Source organism: Podarcis cretensis (genome assembly GCF_951804945.1).
Source record: "Podarcis cretensis genome assembly, chromosome: 12".
NCBI classification, from domain to species: Eukaryota; Metazoa; Chordata; class Lepidosauria; order Squamata; family Lacertidae; genus Podarcis; species Podarcis cretensis.
This window is the reverse complement of record NC_137181.1, coordinates 14,949,555-14,971,372: the sequence shown is the minus strand read 5'-3', so window position 1 is coordinate 14,971,372 and position 21,818 is coordinate 14,949,555. Positions and strand designations below refer to the sequence as shown.

General features: G+C 42.2%; 1 protein-coding gene across 6 annotated transcripts in view; it reads left to right on the top strand.

Moving 5' to 3' along the window:
• The window catches only part of DIP2C (disco interacting protein 2 homolog C), a 301,056-nt gene that overhangs the window by 256,576 nt on the left and 22,662 nt on the right, over positions 1-21,818 (top strand). For 3 of the 6 annotated variants that reach the window (XM_079996376.1, XM_079996372.1, XM_079996374.1), the window contains 8 exons: positions 578-701; positions 2,163-2,284; positions 3,445-3,556; positions 3,652-3,761; positions 5,344-5,474; positions 11,949-12,117; positions 15,799-15,969; positions 20,802-20,831. In XM_079996376.1, coding sequence (XP_079852502.1) covers positions 578-701; positions 2,163-2,284; positions 3,445-3,556; positions 3,652-3,761; positions 5,344-5,474; positions 11,949-12,117; positions 15,799-15,969; positions 20,802-20,831 — 969 coding nt within the window. The remainder of the gene's footprint in view (positions 1-577; positions 702-2,162; positions 2,285-3,444; positions 3,557-3,651; positions 3,762-5,343; positions 5,475-11,948; positions 12,118-15,798; positions 15,970-20,801; positions 20,832-21,818) is intronic. The other 3 variants (XM_079996373.1, XM_079996375.1, XM_079996377.1) reach the window with 1 other exon arrangement.

Genomic DNA, 21,818 nt, shown 5'->3' with positions numbered 1-21,818 from the left:
TAGGATGCCAGGATCTACAGGAGCTATGTTTTCATGTGATTTCTGGTGGTACTGCACAAATGTATCAGCACCTAGGGTCTAATGCAGGCCCCATAGGGATGCCTCACTACTGGTGTAGCTCTTAGGCAGGCACCCCCAAACTCGGCCCTCCAGATGTTTTGGGACTACATCTCCCATCATCCCTAGCTAACAGGACCAGTGGTCAGGGATGATGGGAACTGTAGTCCCAAAACATCTGGAGGGCCAAGTTTGGGGATGCCTGTTTTTAGGTCAGTGCGCCTGGCTGTTAACCAGAAGGTTGGTGGTTCGAGTCCACCAAGGGACAACTGTGGGCAGGATTCCTGCATGGCGAGGGGTTGGACTCTCGTGATCCCTTCCAACTCTACAATTTTATGATTCTATGAGGAAGGCAGCTGAAAAACTTCTTCCATGTAGTCATCACATAGTAGGCCCAAATCTTGAATTGGGTTTGGGCTCAACTTGTAGCAGTGGTGTTAAACACTTGGTTTTCATCGCTGTGCTTTTAAAAAGAAAAGGAAAGAAAAACTTCAATCTCTCTGCTTCTTTCCCAATACAGGGGACAATAGCAAACTCTCTAACATGTGTTCAGCTACATAAACGAGCTGAAAAGATAGCTGTTATGTTGATGGAAAGGGGACACTTACAAGATGGCGACCATGTTGCTTTGGTCTACCCACCAGGTAAAGAACAAAAAATGTGTTTTCGGCGGTGATTCTTAAAGACTTTGTAAGTAGAGATGCAAAAATTAGTCAATATGCTGACTGAAAGGCTACAAATGATCAATTTTTCCCACTGCTCTTTATGAAGCTTTGGCATGCCTGACTTTTATCTGGACTGTAGCAATTGATTTCAGTTAAACATGTACCCTTAAAACCACAGCCTAAATTGGGCTGTTGTTGAAACCTACCACCACCTTCAGAAATCTCTACATGATTATAGTGCTGTTGAAGAACAAACTATAACAGCCTCATATGCTCCAAAATATGAGGTGAGAGCGAGCTGAATTTATCCCTCAACTAAAAAAATAGTTACATCAGCAGTCTGCTAAATGGGGCCAAATGAGTACACACAGGATGAGAAACAATGTGAGTCATAGTGAGATCAGACCCATTGAAGTCAAAGCAGTGTTACTCACAATAGATATCACCTACAGTCCTTTCACAGTTAACTGTGAATGTATCTCCTATATATGTGTACTTGGAAGTTAGTTGTAATGGCTTCAGTAGGGCTTGCTCCCAGATAAGTGGGTGCAGGATAGCAGCCTCAAAGCCCCTCACCAAGACGCCAGTAATGGTTGTTACAAAATAGTTATTCAAAGTCTTACTTCCATGAGATGTTGCAAAGTATTTCAGTACATTTTTATCTGAGCCCATGATTCTCTGATGTTTTTCAGATGTGTGTGCTTTTGTTTTTAAAAGTTGTTTTATTTTATTGGGGATCCTGGAGTGCAATAGCATGCAAGATAAGGATTGTGTTCTTGCAATTTTTCAAAAAATTATTTTGGACATTATTTTTATTCATTTAGAAGATGTCTGTACTGCTCTTCAGAACAAAACTCTCAGGGCACGTATAAAATTCAGTGTATAAACATACAAAGATTACAGAACAACTCTGTTTATCCAAACAGATGAATAAAATTCAGCACAATGGATAAAACCATAGTTAAAAGCAGCTTACACTATATGGTGGACTGCTTGCTGAAACCAGAAACTCTTTGCTTGGCACCAAAGTGATATCAAAGCTGGTGCCAGGCAGTTGTATCTCGGGTCATGGGACAACATAATTTCAGATAGCAGGGAAATTCAGAGAATTATCTTAAAATCTGTTCTAATTTTAATTAGCTGTTTGATGGCATCCATGAAGGCTTCAGAGTATTGTCTTTAAAAAGAGCAGCTCAGATCAAAACGATTGATGAAGCTTAAGAAACACTGAAACAGGAAAGACGCAGATTTCCTGAGGACTCTCCACTGTTAATATAGGCTCATTGATGTTGTTTCAACATAGTATTTATGCTGGGTAAATTACTTTCACTTTTGTGTCTACACCTGCCTTCAAACGTGAACGTCATAATCAGTTTCTTCTTCTCCTTCTCCTTCTCCTTCTTCTCTTTCTCCTCCTTCTCCTCCTCCTCCATCATGCAGGTATAGACCTGATTGCCGCATTTTACGGGTGTTTGTACGCAGGCTGTGTGCCAATAACAGTTCGACCTCCACACCCCCAGAACATTGCAACAACATTGCCTACAGTCAAGATGATTGTGGAGGTCAGCTGACTAGTCAAAATGCTTATTTAAAATTTTTGTGTCTTGGATCCAGTGATTTCCAGGCATGACTATGGATTTTTTGGGGGAGGGGTTATATATAATGTATACAGACACCCGTTTTTTAGTTTCAAAAGTTGGTTGGGATGGGGAGGAAAGCTTCTCAAGAAGCACAAACCATGGTCCAGGTGTCTGCTATAACCAGTCTGAGATGGCTTCAAATCCTCACTCAGTAATTTTTTGGTCATGTTTTCTTCATTTATAATAACATTGAATAAAACTATTATATTACGTAATTATAATTTATTATAATAATTATTTTGCCAAGGCATGAAAAGGAATTTTACAATTCAAAATACTGAAAAACAAAGCAAAGTGTTACAAAAGACAAAACAGTAAAATGGTACACATGACTAAGGCCAACTCTATGGCCTGGCCTCCTCCTTTTGTGATTTCCCAGCTGAGTTTTCTCCTGTTGTTCTTTCCTCTTGACCAGGCTTCTTCACCCTCGGCCTTCCAGATGTTTTTTGGCCTACAACTCCCATGGCTAGCAGGACCAGTGGTCAGGGATGATGGGAACTGTAGTCTCAAAACATCTGGAGGGCTGAGGTTGAGGAAGCCTGATCTTAACCTACCTGACAGAGCTGTTGTGAGGATGCATGGTTATTACAATCCCAAAAATGACAATGTGTGTGGGTGGAAATGCACATAATTTTATTATCCCTTATTTTGCGTAAGGTTTTCCTTTTTCCATGTATGACTGTTCTGCCATTGTAATTGAAGAAGCAAGCTAGTAGGAAGCTTTAAATACAGTGATACCTCGGGTTACATACACTTCAGGTTACATACGCTTCAGGTTACAGACTCCGCTAACCCAGAAATAGTGCTTCAGGTTAAGAACTTTGCTTCAGGATGAGAACAGAAATCGTGCTCTGACGGCGCGGCAGCAACAGGAGGCCCCATTAGCTAAAGTGGTGCTTCAGGTTAAGAACAGTTTCAGGTTAAGAACAGACCTCCGGAACAAATTAAGTACTTAACCTGATGTACCACTGTACTATCCGGTTATGTGAAACGGTGGTCCTAAAACCATTTTCATGTGAGGTGATTTTGATGTTATATCTTTTCTTCTCTCCCCCCCTTTTTTCCTTTGCTGAAACCTACAGGTGAGTCGCTCTGCCTGCTTAATGACGACACAATTAATATGTAAATTGTTGCGGTCACGAGAGGCAGCAGCAGCGGTGGATGTCAGAACGTGGCCCCCCATCTTAGACACAGGTACGTGCTGTCCTCTGAGGCCCCTCTTGTTTCTAAGTATTTCGACTGCGTTTTGCAGGCGCTGTGGGAATCATGCCTTCCTTTTTCTCCCCCAGATGATTTGCCAAAGAAGCGGCCTCCTCAGATCTACAAACCTTCTAACCCCGACATGCTGGCTTATCTCGATTTCAGTGTATCCACAACTGGAATGCTAGCAGGGGTGAAGGTAGGGACGACGCTCCCCAAAGCGAATGTGAAACACAGTGTGCGAGCTGGGGTGGGGAGTATGGGTGGAATATTGTAGCGGTGTGGATAAGGGGAGCTGGTCCAAAAGTGGACAGGGCAGGTGTTGCTCTATAGGACGCACCGGACCATAGGACGCACCTTGTTTTAGAGGGGGAGAACAAGAAAAAAAAATTCTCCCCCTCTCTGCTCAGCGCCCCTTCAGCGAAGCGGCAAGAGAAACGGAGACCCTTCCATTTCTCCTCCCGCTTGGCTGAAGGGGCGCTGCGCAGCTCTCCCTCTCTGCTGAAGCCAGGAGAGTCTTGCTCTCCTGGCTTCAGCGAAAGGAACCTGAAGCCTGTGGAGCACAGCGAGAACTCGCGCTGCACTCCGAAGGCTTCAGGCGGCCATCCCTGAAGCCTGGAGAGCGAGAGGGGTCAGCGTGCACCGGCCCCTCTTGCTCTCCAGGCTTCAGCGATAGCAACGTGAAGCCTCCGGAGCGTGGAGGGAGCGCTCCCTCTGCGCGTTGGAGGCTTCACGTTGCTATCGCTGAAGCCAAGGAGCCTGCATTCACTCTATAGGACGCACACACATTTCCCCTTAATTTTGGGAGGGGGAAAAGTGCGTCCTATAGAGCAAAAAATACGGTATTTACAAGTGAAAAGAAGATATATGTACCAAGGCAACCCAAGTTGTCTGCATGCATTCTGCTTGCACCAACAGGTGCTGAGTCCAAAGGCAACTCTTGCACACCTTCCTAGCATCACAGGGGGCATTGCAGCTCCAGGCCAGACTATATGCAATGGGACAAGCCTATTTTCTGACGCGTTGTTGCGCATAAACAATACTGGGGAGTGAAGAACGTACGTGAAAATGGGGGACAAAACCCTGCCCTCTCCCTTACCTTCTCACGTTCTGTCGCTGGGAGCACTTTCCTCCCATCACGGAGCTTTCTAGTACCCGAAGTGAGCCAGGTTGGAGAATAATACTGCTTAAGCAATAGAACGCAGTGCAGGAAATGTGAAAGAAGAGGCAGTTTCTGAATCTGAATTTATTCCATTCTGTTGCTAATCAGCTGTAAGCCCCTTTGGTCCGCTGATGCCTACTCCAACTGGATGGTGATCTCCCAAGGGCTCTCCCAGATCTGCTAGCTCTTCATTCTTTCTGGGGAACTAACCTGGGGCTTCTTGAGTGCCAAAGCATGTGCTCTTCCCACTGAGCTATGGCTGTGCCCTTCTGGCATTCCGCACCCCCTCGCCCTTGCTCTTTTGAAAGATGTAGCCCATTTTCTCTTCAGTGCTGCACATAATTTCCAGCCTTCCTGAAGATAACCTAGAAATCAAAGGCACTGATGAGTCACACTCCCTTCCTTTTCTTTACTTAGTTGATTGAATATACTCCTTGGGAAACACATTAATTTTCATTATCTATAAATGATTCTGCATGTGTTTTTGCGGGTGGGATGTAAACTGATTCTTATTTTTACCCATCCTATTACCGTCTTAAGACCTGGCGGTGGTTCAGAAACAAACCTCTGGAACGATGCCGTTCGTCATCTTAATTACTGCCCTGTTACCTTCTTCCAGATGTCTCATGCAGCCACTAGTGCCTTCTGTCGTTCTATTAAGCTGCAGTGTGAGCTTTATCCTTCCAGAGAAGTTGCAATCTGTTTGGACCCTTACTGTGGACTTGGGTTTGTCCTTTGGTGCCTCTGTAGGTAAGTTTCTCTTCTGGAGCCTTCAAGTACCACCAAACAAAAATGTTGCTGCTATATCGATGTGTGTGTAAGAGAGACGAGAGAGAAGGGACCAGCCCCCAGATGATGTGACCAGTGTGTGTTTCAGAGAAGGGCATTGTGCTTGTTTTGGTGAAGGGCAGGCTAGATGTAGAAATCATCAATAAAAGAATGGATGGATACTGCTGGAAGTGAATTTGACGACAAGCCCATCCTGGAGCATGCACCCTGCACTAAATGTAGGCGTTAAAGCCAAAACCTAAAGAAGCACCATTGTATTTTTTAAATGGGAACAAATGGGACCTTCAACAATGGAAATGAACCAAGGGGGACCTGCAACAAAGTGTTGCAGTGTAGAATGCTCCTTTTCCATGTTATAGCCATACATGATTATATTCACCCTCCCATTTCTTGGTTTTGCTCCCCTGCCCATCACTCAGTCAGCATTCTGGGGCCACTGAACATGCTCAGTTCCTTTTTTTATATTGAATATCAAATCAATTTGTAGTAAAAACAGCATCAATCACACTTAAACCACTCACTCACAAAAAGAAAAGTTGAGCAGGGACACCGTCAAATAACTGAATCATCGAATGCATCATCAAGGCTTCAGCTATCCATGACATAGCATCTCCATAAATAACCACGAGCGGCTGGAGGTCTTGCATTAACACCACTTCTACTTGCACGGTTGATATATGGGAAGTATACCTTAGCAAAAGGATTGTGTTTAGTTTGACCTTTAACAACCCTTCTGTGTTGCCTTAGGTGCTCGGAAAAAGCCAAATCCCAAACTTTACTTTGTCATCCAGACAGAGATGTTCCTTTGTTGTCTTTCCAGTGGGTGGCAATCTTTAAATGGCCAGTGGTAAACAGCATGGCAATTAGATCCTTATGTGTGATGGAAGAGGTCTAGATCCATGACAAAAGGGCTCAGTTCCTTATTGAGCTGATTTGTCTCCTCACATAATTTTTAAAAAATATCTCCATAAGAGTCCACACTTGGAGAATGAATCTATGAGAAAGCCCTCTCCTGGGCCTGTTTATGTAATACTGTTTATGTAATACTTTGCCAGTAGGGTTGTATGAATTTAAAGTAGGGAGAAAGTATGATATAGTTAGATATTATCTGTTAATCCAGTACGTTAAAAAAAAATAGACTGTTTCTCCATAAACATGTTTGGTTGTCCAATACTGGCTCTTCAACAATACGTCAGTTTTATTTATTGATAAGGGGTGGTATTCAACTTAGTTTTACTGTTAAGTAGACCCACTGAAATTAATGGACCTAACTTAATCATATTCATTAGTTTCAGTAAGTCTACTTTCAATAAAACTTAGTTGAATATCACCCAAGATTTGTTACCCAGCCTTCACCGTAAGCCCCAGGGCAGATTACAGCAATAGAAAATGCAATTATGAAACCAGATAAAGTCATTGTAATTATAGCCTACATAAAATTGTTTCAAATGGAACAGAACGATATCATTACTATGATAGTCCGAACTCCATCAAACTTCTCTGCTATTGTTGGAGTAGCGTTCTGTTTCCAGATCTTTGCAATGCAGATGTTTGCAGCTGTCAGTAGGTTAGCCACTGTCAACCTCTAATGCTTGATGCTTTAAATAACCTAGAAGTAGAATTTTGGGTTCCAGGGGTAAGAAATACCCTGTCATTTCATTCATTATTTGTTGCCCCAAAAGCATATATTACTGGAGATCACCAGACTATATAAATGAAATTTCCCCCCAAATATCTGCATCTCTAACATTTATCCTCAGTTCCTAGATATATCTGCCTCAGTCTTTGTGGGGTTAAAAAGTTTCCTTTCACATCTGCTGAAATCAAATTGTGCAAGATCTCTGCCATTTATTTTGACTCATTAATAGTCACTCCTTGGTTTCTGTCCCTTTGCCATTTCCTCATAAATATATCTGGTTTGTTTGCCAACTCCAGAATCATATTATATGATTTCCCTGTTAATCCCTTATTCTTAGTGTCCGATCATAATGCTTCACATTTGCTTGCCTGCCTCCCTTGAATATTTCCTGAGTAATGCAGTTACGGCTTCTCTCATCTGAAAATACTGAGGTATTACAGCGCCCATAGCTCTTGCAATTTCTTCATAGGACATAATGTTGCATCCATTCATTATATCTTTAATGGAATCTAGGCCCCGCTGAAGTCATATGTTCGTATTCCCCAGCATGCCAGTTGAAAACAATCAAACATTTAGGTGCATTTTGTTTATTGCACCTAAATACCTTGCTGCTGTACTTTTGTTATTGTTGAAAACTTACCTGTTCAATTCAGTTTTCCACCAAGGAATGTGCTCTATTTATATAAAAAAGGAGAATATGTGATATATTGGATGCTTTATTGGTAGGTGAAAAAACCCCCCACCTTTGTGAAGCATAGGAAGAGAATAAAAGATAAAGCCTGATTTGTTATTGGAGAGATTATCGCGCTTGGAAATTTTGACTTTAGAACCTACCTGGTTTTTACTGCCTCATACATTTCAACCAGTTGCTTTCAGTGTGAAAGGGAAAATGTGCCATTCATATAAAAGAAATAGAAAAACTCTCAGCTGACTCATATTTGTAGTAAGATGAAAATTCCCTAAATTCAGATGCCTGTCTTCAGGAGGTGTTTTTGCCTCATACCTCAAAACATTTGCAACTTAACTGTGCCAAAATTTGGCACATCACGCATTGAAGCCTCATGTAGCTCATGACAAGAGAATCCAGTACGCTGCATCTCATTTCCATCTGACCTCTCTGGAAAGTGCAGCATCAAAGGCTACCGCTTTGTGGAAGAGAAAATCTATAAGGGAACTACTACTCTGACTTTTAACACACAGAGAATGCAAGGGGTGTGTTAGCTGCTGCCTCCTGCTTGTTGGCTAGGATTGTTCATAAGTCTTTTGTGTGTTGGTAATGAATTCTGAACTCCAAATATTGGAGATAACATGCAGTGCTTTCCTTCTGCATATGCAAAGATATAATACAAACTTGAGCTCATTTGATTAACCTGATTATGACTTTGATGTCAGTGCCATCAGTCGCAGGTGCCGCAGAGTAAAAAGTGATTGAATCCCCACCTACCTGGGGGTTACAATCTGGGCACAATCAGCCAAAAACTAACTGCCTATCCTGTTGTAGATGCTATGAAGTTGCGTTGGCCTACTCCACTGTGATGTCCCAGAATGCAGCATTCTGAGACTTCCAAACCACAAAGGAAAACCTGCTTGGAGCATGGAGTCAGCCCGTTGGTAAGTCTCGAGTATATTGCATGGTTTTGCAAAGTTTTGCTTTCGTTTTTATTTTATGTCCTAAAGGGTATAAAATAATAATGAAAAGAAACCTTGCAAAGCAGAGCAATAGACCTTTATAATAATCATCATTGCCATCTCCAGATTCCTAACAATTGGCCACACGCTCCAGCAGGATTTCCTGGGGATCGTTGTCAGAGATTGATGCATTCTGAGCACAGCAATAGTTGTCAGGCCAACGTGAGTTCATGGATACTTGCATTCCCCCCCCCCCTTTTAGCTGTTTGTGCTGAATATGTGTTGTTGGAATTTATTGTGGTGTGATTTCACACTACCCTAATATTTTCTTTGCAGCTTGCCTCTTAATCATTTACTTCAAGTAGATACTGAGTTTTGGTTGTTGTTGTTTTTGGACTGTCTAAAATGTCTGTTGTAGTACCCTAGCTATGGAATGCTCTTTCCAAAAAGACTCATCTGGTGCCAACTCAGATGGCTTTTTGGGCTCCAGGTGAAGACATTTTCATTTGCCTGGGCCTTTTGATGTTATCTATTTCAGATCTACTTTAATGCTTTAAGTGTTACTTATTACATTTTGAGACTTTGCTGCTGCTGTTGCTGTTGCTGTTTTAACTTACTGATGCTGTTGTTTATGTGTTAATCTGCAAACTGCTCTGATGGTCTTGGGACTGAGGAGCAGGATATAAATATTTGTAATAATTTATTTCCACTTTTGTCAGTACCTTTTCCTTTGATAAGCTATTGCTGAAACTGAGGCAAGGGACAAAAAAAAAATGGACTTTATGGTTGAAGGGGGAAGAGCAGTAAATCAGTGATAGAGCACATGTTTTACATATTAAAGGTCTCAGGTTCAACTCCTGGCATCTCCACATAGAATTGGGAAAAACTGAGGAGCTGAATTCTGGAGAGTGACTTACTGTAGACCAGGGATGGGAAACCTGCGACCCTCCAAATGCTATTGGACTGCAACTCCCAGCAGCCCCGGCCATCATGGTCAGTTATCAGGAATGATGGGAGTTGTAGTCCAACAACATCTGGAGGCCCACAGGTTCCCCATTCATGGTGGAGATAATACTGAACAACATAAACCAATAACCTGAGTTAGTATAAGGCAGATTCCTATGTTCCTAATATCTAGAGGTCTAATGCTCCAAAAAGCCACAGCCTTGCCTTGCTGTTCCTAATCTCTACCTGAGCTTTCATTTTACTAACTCTGGTCAATTCCTCTGATTGTTTTGATTATGTAGTTGACAAGTTTGCCTCACGTCCCCACGTGAATGTCCTTCATTTGATTTGCTCAAGGGCTTATAAATTGCAGCTAAGCTCTGTACAAAAGCAGTGTGTTTGCAGCAGCAGGCAACTTGAAAGTTGTATCTGTGGTGTTTTGAGGAATGGTGTGTCAATGTTTGTAAAAAAGCAACAGCAAAGGTTCTGACCTCGCTTTGTTGCCTTAGCCTGGTCCTCGGACCCTTGTCGGCATAAAAGAGTCCACGAGAAAAGTATCCTTGCAGAGTACTTTCTGCTTTTATTCTTAAAAGTCTTTCTGCAAACACGACTGACCAACTGTACACACATCAGCACTACCAGCTTTCACCAACCAACCAACCCAACACCAAACTATCATTTCTCACTCTATATATACAACCCGGTGCAGGCCGCTGACTCATGCTGACCCAGCTTTTTAAAGCATTAAAGAAACAGCGGCCATTTTAGCCGTGACATAGTGGCTCATTCACACATCCATATCAAGTGACATGTGTGTGAGAGAGAGAGCTCTAAGAATTATTCTTACTCGTCATTCTTACTCGTGTTAGCCCTGATAGTCGCTATACAATGGCCGTTTTTAGGAAACACCAAGCTAGATAGGAAAGTGCCTTACACCAGATCATTCTGTCTGCCAGTCTAGCCCAGAATTGTCTGCTCTGACTGGCAGCAGCTCCCCAGGGCTTCTGAGAGAGCTACTTCCACATCACCTACTACCTGATCCTTCTAACTGGGGATGGCAGGGATTGAAACTGGGATATTCTGTGTGCAAAATATATTCTCCACCAGTGAGCGACAGCCCCTTCTATGAAGCTACCTGTTGACAGTTACAGTTACCTCATGAGAAGGATGGTGGCGTGAACTGGTCACTCACTTGACCCACGCTTTGAAAAACTCCCAGTGGCATCCCATGAGTAGCAGAAGGAAGGATTTTTCAGGATTGTAAAAAAAAGTTCGATATGGTGAGATGCTGTAGCACTAACTAGACACGATTGCCCGAACTTGTGTACGAGAAATGGGGCTGCATGTGTTAGCCTGCAAAGTCCCCATGCATGTAGGCTCCACCCATGGTCTTCCACAGGCATAGGCAAACTCGGCCCTCCAGATGTTTTGGGAATACAACTCCCATCATCCCTGGCTAGCAGGACCAGTGGTCAGGAATGATGGGAATTGTAGTCCCAAAACAAATGGAGGGCCAAGTTTGGGGATGCCTGGTCTTCCCCCATTGAGCGGTAAGGGGTTTCCAAGCATCTTTGGGCGAACACACAGTGCATCCTTTGCACAAATGAGAATTGTTGACAGTTCAGGTTCCCATTCATTCATGTGGAGGATTATGATGGCTTTTGCCAGAATGGGCTTAGGAACTTTTTTTTTCATACAGGAAAATTAGAATCAGAAGGGACCATGAGGGCCGTCTAGTCCAGGAATCTATTGCCCAAGGTGGGCCTCGAATCAAAAACCCTGAGATTAAGAATCTCATGCTTTACTAACTTGAACTATCTTAGGCCCTATACTTGTGTTGAGAATTCCCTGTTCAGGCATTGTGCCTGTCTGGGGTGCAAGGGCTGAGTCAACTCACAGGGAGGCTATTTCAACAGGGAGTAAGTAGGTGGCGTGGATGGCATGAGCAGTTCACCACAGACAAGATTGTATCCTCACGCACTCTTGAAATCACCCTTTCTGCGATTGACAGAGAAAAAAAAGCAAAAAAGCAAATTTAAAGCGCACCCCCCCTATTTATAAATATATATTTTTTGTCATTTTGATTTCTGCCCTATGGGATGTACTCTCTGTGTGTCTCTTGAGGCTACAACAAAATAGCTTTCCTTTTCAGCATATACCATCTTCTGGTCTTTTGGTACAGATTTCCAGTCGTGCGTTTAACAAATCTTATATCTTTGCAGCGTTTATTCAGGACACCAGTCTATTTTGATTCCTCCCTCAGAATTGGAGACCACGCCTGCTCTCTGGCTTCTAGCTGTGAGTCAGTACAAAGTGAGAGACACCTTTTGCTCTTATTCCGTCATGGAGCTATGTACCAAGGGTCTTGGTTCGCAAACGGAATCTCTGAAGGTGAGGAACCGAAGCGCTCCCATTCCCTTCACCTCCTTGCTTTTTTGTAGGGTTGGCGTGGCAGCATACATACAAGTGTCCAGTGAGAAGAAATGAATCGAGAAGTGAGAAAAATCTTCGAAAGAGCAAATAGAATAATTCCTCTTTCCAGGAAGTTTCTCGCCTGCTGTTCCCTGGTTATTTTCAGGGCACAGGGTTTCAACGTAAATGAACTAGGTGGTGCTTACCTTTGCCCTTTCTGCCCTACAACTGCACTGTGGCCACACGTGCATCCTGTGACCCCACTGCAAACCCACTCCTCACACCAGCAATTAGGCTTGGAAAAAGTAAAGCATAATTGAAGTGTGTGAGATCTTCCTAGACAGGTGTAATCTCTAGAAAGGTCACACCCTAACAGCTTTTATACCTGCCCCCCTGCAATAAAACTTTTTTTTTAAAAAAAAATACTTTACTGGACCCAATAGAAGACCTTTTTTTCCAAGTCTCATCGCAATGAGGAAGGGGCAATTTTGGGGGCTGCAGCTTAGAGAGAAGTGCCAGCCCTTTCTTCCCTAGCTGTCCCCCCGCCTCTGAAAATGCCCATCTCCTATTCCAATTTTATTGTACTAAATAGAAGGAGACTTTCAAGTCTTAACAGCAGCACAGGCTCATTTTTAGTGGCAGGGAGAGTTAACCTTTTCCTCTCCAGCCTTGTCTGCTCCCAAAATCACTCCTCCACCATGCTGCAGTTAGCTTTAAAGAACACTTCTGTAAGCTCTAATATACAGCTCATTCCGTATCAAGTGATCCAACTTTCTTTTATCATCCAATTATTTTGTCATCCAGTTTTCTTAATGTTTTGTACACTTGATCAATGATCAAAACCAAGTTTAAATCTGAAATTTTAATTTTTTTATCTCATCCCGTTTGTGAGTTATGAGGGTTTGAAATTTCAAAAATAAATAAATGACAGTTTGGGCCTTGCCAGACTACACAAAAACTTTATAAACTCAGCTCAGAATTGAGATATGTCAAAACTAAAAACACCAATCTCTTCTGAGCTTCATGGGCTTTAATATATGTCACATGATGGATTTACGTTAAATTTTAAATTTAAGTTACAAAATGGAAAAATGTAATATATTTTTTTAAAAAACATTATGTGATTAGAAATTTCCCAAAAATGTATTTGTTATTTAATATTTCTAAGAGCTACCTGCAAAATTTCACCTTGGGATCTCAATGGGATCACATTAGAAAAAAAATATTTTGCACATACATGTCAGCCTTATTGGGTTCTATTTAGATAAATGGGTTTTCTTGGAGTAAAATATAACAGAATAACCAAGACTTCAAACCATAATATCAGTTACTTCAGGCATTTCTTTAGAAAGTTATTCCACTTAAATTATCTGAAAAGCTACTTGGGCTTTTCTTTTAAAAATATATTCCAAAGCCGAGTAATGGTAATCTTAGAGGCACTTTTTTCTGTGGAAGCACCCAGATTGTGGATCTCCCTGCCTTGAGAGGCTCTCCTTCCTTCTCATTTAGTACTTTTTGCCATTAGGTGAAAGCAGGGGATTCTCTGATTCTATATTTGTTATTTTGGTGATTTGCTCAGATGCTGTCTGATCATTTTCTTGAATTGTAAACTATTTTATTTGTATTATTTGGTTTTTTTAAAGGTTTTAAACTGATTCCATTTTGTTGTTGTTGGGAGTGGGAAAACAAGAGTAAAAGTTCAGCAAATAAATGAACTCTTAAGATATTAGCAGCAATGATTGATTCAATGAATGTTTTGCAGTATCCTTTAAACCACAGTCGTTGCTTTTAATTTCTGAGGCCTATTTTTGGCATCCTTTAGAACTTTAGAATGTGCAAAAAGGAACGATCTATCCAAAAAGCAGGAAGATATAGAGCACAGCCCAGAAAGTTCTACTTTCCAACAGGTGTTGCCCATAGAGGGGAACAGATCCACGAAATTGGGAAATAAGTCAAGAAATGAGGTTCTGTAGGGAGGTGGCTTCCAAGACACAACCCAGAGAATGGTCAGATACAGTTCTGTTGCAGTTATTCAGGTCTGGTTTTTCTAAGCTGCCTGAATGGGAGACCATGTAAAAGCCATATAGAAGCCACTTAAGGCTTATTGGACCAAGCATTTTCATATTTCTTTTAATAAAATACGTATTTTGGGATACAAGCAAACCCTTGGGGAAAGTGCTTATCTGCCCTATCTTTACATCCTTGTATTAATTTTAATTTAGCATCTGTTATTGGCTGATAAGCTGCTCTAGATTATGCTGCATCCAAATTTCCAGAATGGCCTCATTTAGATATGATTTTGAACTATGATTATTTACCATTACAGGAGTTTGAGGTTCTGCATTCCCTCACCTCTCTGTTTTCAGTTAAACACAGTTTACTGTGGTGTCCAAATCCTAAAGTGTGGTTAATTTTAACTACGGTTTCCTGAAACAAACCAGCTTCGTAAACCATGGTTTGAAGTTGGTTTGTTTAAGAAAATCATAGTTTTGACTAGGGTTGGGAAACCTGTTACCCTCCAGGGACTGCTGGACTCCCAAGTCCTATAATCTACAGTCAGCATAGCCAGTGGTCATGGGTGAGATGGGAACTGTAGTTCAGCAACCTCAGGAAGGTTCCTGGTTTCCCATCCCTGGTTTATACTAACAGCAGTAGATGCAACAATAAACAGTGGTTAGTTAAGAACAGCAGCTCTTGCTTCCAGTCCCTTGGCCACGCCGGAGGAGGAAGAGGGGCGTACAGTTGCAAGATCACATCACACAACACAAAGCCATAGTGTTGCATCAGAACAAGGCCAATAAAAGTATCCAAATAAAACAAATATTCCCAGACTTACAGGCAGCTAGTGTTCTGCTTCAATCAGCTTTAAACAGCCTTAAGTAAGTCCCATTGTATTCAGTGGTCCCTAAGCAGACCTTGAACCTTTTAATAAATTTGTATCCCACTTTTCTAGGCGACTGTATGCAATATGACAAACAAAAGGTTACACAAAACTGTTAGACAACCTTCACTATGGGTGCAAGGTAGATTACAGCAATTTGAGTGGTCTCCACCTGTCCCTAAAAAGCTCACAATTTAAGTCACGTAATTGGCTTAAGGAAATGGCTTAAGGAAATGAAAAAAATGGCAAGTTGATGTGTGTTGTTGCTGTTGCTCCCCTTATCCCAAAACAAGGCTGTTCCACAACACAGACTTTGCTCTGCTTCTGTTTCTCTCCCTCTTCCAATTCTGAGTTTTAAATTAACTGTTCCAGAACTCCCAGTGTGGTGTAGTGGTTAAGAGTGGCAGACTCGTAATCTGGTGAACCAGGTTCGATTCCCCACTCCTCCACATGCAGCTGCTGGGTGACCTTGGGCTAGTCATACCTCTTTGAAGTCTCTCAGCCCCACTCACCTCACAGAGTGTTTGTTGTGGAGGAGGAAAGGAAAGGAGAATGTTAGCCGCTTTGAGACTCCTTCGGGAAATCCAAACTCCTCCTCCAAACTCCTCCCACCCAACCCCTTTAGTTTTTAAGAAAAGGTGTTCTTGAGTGGATGGCGACTTTTCACCTTGCCTGAGGACACTTCTCTTCCTGCTCAAAGCACACTTGGTTCAGAAATGAACCTGACTAAATGCCAACAGCTCCCATGGGATAACTTGAACTCTGTACCTCGTTTCCAGGCAAGGGGACTGGACCTCTCAAGAGTGCGGACGTGTGTGGTTGTGGCAGAAGAACGGCCTCGGATAGCTCTGACGCAGTCCTTTTCAAAGCTTTTCAAAGATCTGGGCCTCCACCCCAGGGCTGTCAGCACATCATTTGGCTGCAGAGTTAACCTGGCTATATGTTTGCAGGTAAGAATCTCTCTCTCCTTTCCTGACAGCAATCTTAGAAGCGACCCTTTTGAAATAAGGACATGGCGATGTTCCACATAATACAGCTTGGTTAACCAATGCATGCCATGCTTAAATGTTCCTCTTTCATAATGCAAGAAGTGTAGTTTTTCTGTATTATTTTTTTACTGAGCATTTTCCATAAAGCCTTCACATCCCATTTATAGCATTTATTCTGCCCCGAACTTAAAAAAGCAATGCAGCAAAAGTTTGTATTGTAGTTCTTACATTTGTAACATATGAAAGTCAGCCTTGTTAAAGTTGCTGTAGCTGTCCTGCCAAGTGCTCGAGTGTCTAAATATCTATATCTTCCTTTGTGTAGAACAGTAATTTGACAGGAGCATGAGTCTCATGCACATAGCATGGACTACTCATCTTAAAATAATGCTTGCTATTGTGGCTTGTGTTGAAGGTAGAAGAAACGCCTGTATTGATTCTCCAGGTAGAAACTGGCAGAAAGAATTTAATAATAATAATAATAAGCATTTATATAGTGCTTTGAGGAATTCAAAGCCCTTTGCACACATAATCACAGTTATCACTATTACAACCTAGCTAGGTAGGTCTATGTATTTATTTCTAAATTGCAGATGTGATTCCAACTTGCTTATGGCCACCTCATTAGCTCATGTTGGAGGTGAGATTGGAAACCAATGGCTTTTTAGGCAGGAAGACAGTGTGGTGCTATTATATCATTCTGTCTGTTCAAGGATTTCAGTTTGCCAGATGAAGCTACTTCCCTTTGACCCACACTGCTCTGGGGTTTCCCCCATCCTCCCCACAAGCAGATTGGGGGGGGGGAGAGAGGGGGCAGTTCCATGGTTCTACTGGGATTTGTCACATTGGTTTCCTCCAGCAGAAGCCATTTAGTTGAATCCAGGTCCTTGTTTACTCAGCTCAGTTGTTTTGCCGCTTGAGTACTGTGCTTCTCATGACCATCACAAAAAAAGACTGTTTTGGTACCTCAGATTTCCCTCACTAGAACTAGTGAGGAAGCTAAAGTACTCATACAATATGGCTTCCACACATATACATAAACACATGCATTCTGCTTCTTCCATAAAACCAAACAGTGGTGTCTGATCTAATAAAGCAATATTATTAATTTTTTAAGCTATTGTATTATAATATGACATGGGGATGAATGACAGAAACAAGAACAGATAAGCAGGCTTCAGCGTGATGCTGAACAAGAAGGATTATTCTTAAAGAAAATGTGATAAGGTCTCATCAGTTACAAATAAACATTCATTGGGTGGCGGTGGAGTCAAATGACCTCTCTCTGCCACCGCCACCATTTTCTGATACCTCCCCTCCTCCCATTTTGCTTTATTTTCGTACTACCATTTATTTCAGGTTCATAGATGCATCTGTTCCTACACGTTAGTTCTGTAGGCCGGAATTTTGTTAATGGGTGGAAATTTTCACCTCCACCTTAAAGCTCCAGCTCAAGAGGTTCATGTAGTTCAGTTGTGACCCCAGCTTTGCCATTGCAGAATACACACCAGACATTGCGTTTTGCCCTCCATGGGATGCATGAAGAGCAAAAACTGAATCAACGATATGCAGTCCTGCTTTTAACAGTGTGATTTTTTATTTTTATTTTGCTATTATTATTAAAAATGTTTGCTTTTATACTAATGACTCTCTCCAAGAAATGTCAGCTTCTTCATTCTGGGAACATAAGGCTGCACTTCTGTTTGTCATAGAGGAGAGGCATTGTTCTAACTGTGCTCTTCAGATATACACCCACAGATGTAGATATTTCTGGCTATAACTGGGTGTTTCTAGGTTTATATCTGAATGCTGGAGTTACAACAATTCCTTTCTCTGAGAAACAGTAATGAGCGAACGAACTGGTATCTTTAGCTAGATATATATTCTTGCAAGTTGAAGGGTTTTTGCTATGGAGACAACCTCACAATCATCCCTCCTGCCACCAGCGACATCACTGTGGCAAACGATATTGAACTCCGCAGCTCACTGTGGAAATAATAAATTGTTGGAGGGAGCAGCTGTTGTGTTGCAGCAAGCTGCCCTAAGCATTGCGGAGAACTTCCTCAAGCTGTTGCAGTGAGAACAAAGCACCAGCCAGAACTGTCCCATTCCACTCGCCTCTTTCAACAAGCAGTACTGATGGATCACCCAGGGTGATAGATAGATCAGAAAACTGGATGGGACAACTGTTGTGGTTTACAGTGATTGTTCCAGAGCTAGATGCACTTGAGCATAGAACTGCTATGCATCAATGTAGCTTCAGGAACACATACCATGCAACACGCATAAGGTCTCATTTCCACTTTTGCGTTCCCCAGTGAAAGTAGCCTTCCACAGCCTGGTGTCCTCTGTGTGTTTCGGACTATAGCCCCCATCATCCCTGATCATTGGCCATTCTGGCTGGGGCTGATGGGAACTGAAGTCCGATGACATGTGGACCATACCAGGCTGGGAAGGGTGGAATGGAAGGATTTCTGTTAGCGTGGATAGGACAGGCCTCTTGACTGAGATCGTGAAGGGACTGTAACTCAGTAGAAAAGAAAATAATAGGCCACGTGAACCAGTGGTCTTCCGTGTATAAGGTAATTTCATATGCTACAACATCATTCATATGTGTAACCCCCAGTTTTCTGCACTTAGGAAGCACAGCCTGTAAATGCAGAACCTGCTTATCAAAATGAATTTTATATAGCAGCTTCGCTTCTTGGAAACAGAATATGCCCATTTATGGAAAATCCTGCATTTTTAACATGGCACTGTGCCCATGAAAGAGACAACGAGAAGAGGAATTGTGGGGCTAGGCAGTTATCAGTGTTGCTCAGAGGACAGAATTGCATCCCTTGGAACAGTGCTAACTCCCCCAGCTTTGTGTTACCCGTCTCTGCTTTCTGTGTCACCCCTTGTGAACTGCTTTCCAATTTGCTATCTGCAAGCAAATGACTGCTTTGAGGGGGAAGCATTCAAGTCTGTAGTCTGAAGCTCCTTTTCCCCAGAGGGGAGGGGGTGAGAGAATAAGATCAGCTGATATGCTCTGGTAGAAGTAATATAAAGTGAGGCTGTGTTGCTGCACTTTCATTTGTGGAGTTTGGGTGAATAATGTCGCAGATGATAGAGGTAGAGTCTTTGAATGGAGAGAGAGTGTGTCTGGAACAGCCCAGTTACCATCATCCTGACAACCTTGTGTGTGAGCTGTACAACTTAAAGTATTTAGGGGAGAGTCTCATGAAATAATTCAGTTATGTAAAGCCCACACCTGCAGTCTGGGGAGTTATGGTCCCGTCATGGGTGTAATGCATAATTAAGAGCTAGGCCACAGTGCCCATATAGCTACTTATCATGGTAGGTCCTTGTTAATGCCAGTGAAAAGACATATGGCCCTGGTCATCAATTAATTTTGTCATTGGGCCACAATGAAAACAAAGAGATTCTTAGCAGGCCAATCCCCACTTCCAAAATGACTTTTGCCGCTGGGACCCAGCCACACCCCTTTATTTCCCTTGGGTTGGACAGTTGTGACATTACTTGGCACCAAGTTGGGTTTCACCATGACTTCCTAACCTATGATATTGATGGCAATAATCCAAAATATCTGGTGCATGTTTAGTTTCTTTAAAATACCACATTCTAGACATCAAATACAGAAGAGCCTCATGTTACATAGTCTTTCTATAGTTTAGCATTTCTCCTCTGGTAAGAGCCTATAGAAGAAGCTTCTAATTTATTCATTCCTGTGAGCAGATTGAACTTTTATGGGTGAGAGGAATAGTAAGTATATGTTCGTTTGTCATAGCTGAATAGTTTAGAGCAGCAGGGCATTGCTTAATGCCCCAGGAGAACAAGCTGTTGTCTCTGCCTTTTTTCTATTATGATTATTACCATTTATTATTATTTTACACAAATAGAGGGAAACCTGCGGCAGCTAACATAGTTCTTAAACTAGCTGGGACAGTAATTTCCAAGCATTGTGTCGGAGGGCACAGTAAAGCAAGTGATAAGAGAACGACTAGTGTACAATGAGAAATGCATTTAAAATTTCTAAATGAAAGGCGCACATGAGCCCAGATCGCTCACCCACATAAAAGAGGCTGCTCATTCCATCTCTGTATGATTCACTGTCCTGACTTTCCAAATCCACGTTTGCTGAAAACAGATAATTTGCATCTGTACCAAGGGCAGCTGCATCATTCAATTATTGCACCTCAGAATAACTTGAAAAAGAGCAGGTTCAGTATATAGTGACTCATACAGAAACTGGGCCAGGGGCCTCTGGTCCTCTTAAGTCGGGTAACTTATTACACACCTTCAAGCTTTTCAGATGTAAAAAGCGAAGTGTGCCTTTCTCATTGTAATTCAGAAAAGAAGTGTTCTTCTGCTTCTCTCTGTGGGGAACGCTGAGAAAGGCTGTAGCCTGCTCCTTGTGTTTTTGCTTGAAAGGTAGAATGAATTCTCAGGACATGCTGTTCACTAACAATGTTGTCTATGCTGTCTCTTAAATGGCTTAACTCTGTTTGTCAAAGGTTAGCAAGTCTATTACTGTCTCTTCTGTTCGCTGTACTAAAATGTTGACACCTCATTTTCTTTTTTGTTTCAAACCTTTAAGCAGTATAATGGTTTAATTTGTAAGATTCCTGTATTTGACATGGTTTTTTTCCTTTTATTTTACTCCCTGCTTTTTGCATTATCCTCTCTTTTTATTTTCCTCCCGACTTCCATCCCCCAACCCCTCTTTTTTATTATTTTTCCATGTGTTACTGTCTCTCCTCCTCCCCATATCCCTCCTGTTCCTGCTGCTGTAGCCACACAGGCTGGGGAAACTGGCCGAGCAGGTAGGGGATTTTTGGTGTTCCCTAAAATATCCACCTATCCACTCCTAACAGTGGGGCAGACTAGATGGGAGTCTGGAGATTTTTGTTGTGTTGGGGTGCACATTGTCAAAACCCTTTGGCGCTGGCACTTGTATGGGACGGGAAAGGGGGAGCAGCTTATCCTTTTGATCTGGACATCATAGTCTTTGTCAAAAGTTGGTCGTTGCCGTTTCAGCAACGTGCTTGAACGTTTAAAGCAGAAACAAAAAAACCGGTTTGCGCTTTTAGCATTCTAACTGCCTCGATTGATTTTTTTTGCAAACTGGTTCTGGTCAACTATGAAAACATTTCCTAAGGTAATATTTATGGATCTACTCTTCCCCTCCCCTCCCCTGACCCCTCCATTAATGATGCTTGAAATGAGGTTCTCCGCTCGGCGCTAGTCTGTTACACTGCTGAGTATATATATCAGCACATTGAAAACTATACCCTCTTCTGCCGGCTAGATAGGACTTGTGTCTTGTGTTGGCTTTATAACAAGCTGGAGTGACTTAGTGTGCATGTTGCCTCTCCTGTAACTCTCTCCTGCTGTGTTGGTGGTGGGGTGCTGATCGGTGTTTTCAATGAATGTTACTTGTTTAGATGTCTCTTTGGTATTAGATCTGTCAAAGGAAAAAGGAGGAAGTAGTATAAACTTCCAGGAAGGAATGCTGTGTTTCCTCTTTCACCCTGGCAGTGAGCCAGTCTGTGTCCCTTTTTGTATGTGCCCCCAATATGCTGGAAAAGCAATGGTTGCCGCTTTTCTGAAGAAGCTAAAGGCCTCTGTGTGGATGCAAACTCAGGTTTGCCAGCATGCACTTAACAAGGGACCAATCACAGCTCCCTGGTGTACCTTTGCAATAGACCCTTTCTGAAAGCACATGTGTTTGCATCCTTTTTAAGGCATGCCTTGTACACTTAAAACACCCATAATAAACTTACGAAGTGGCATTTGTTTGTTGGCACAGA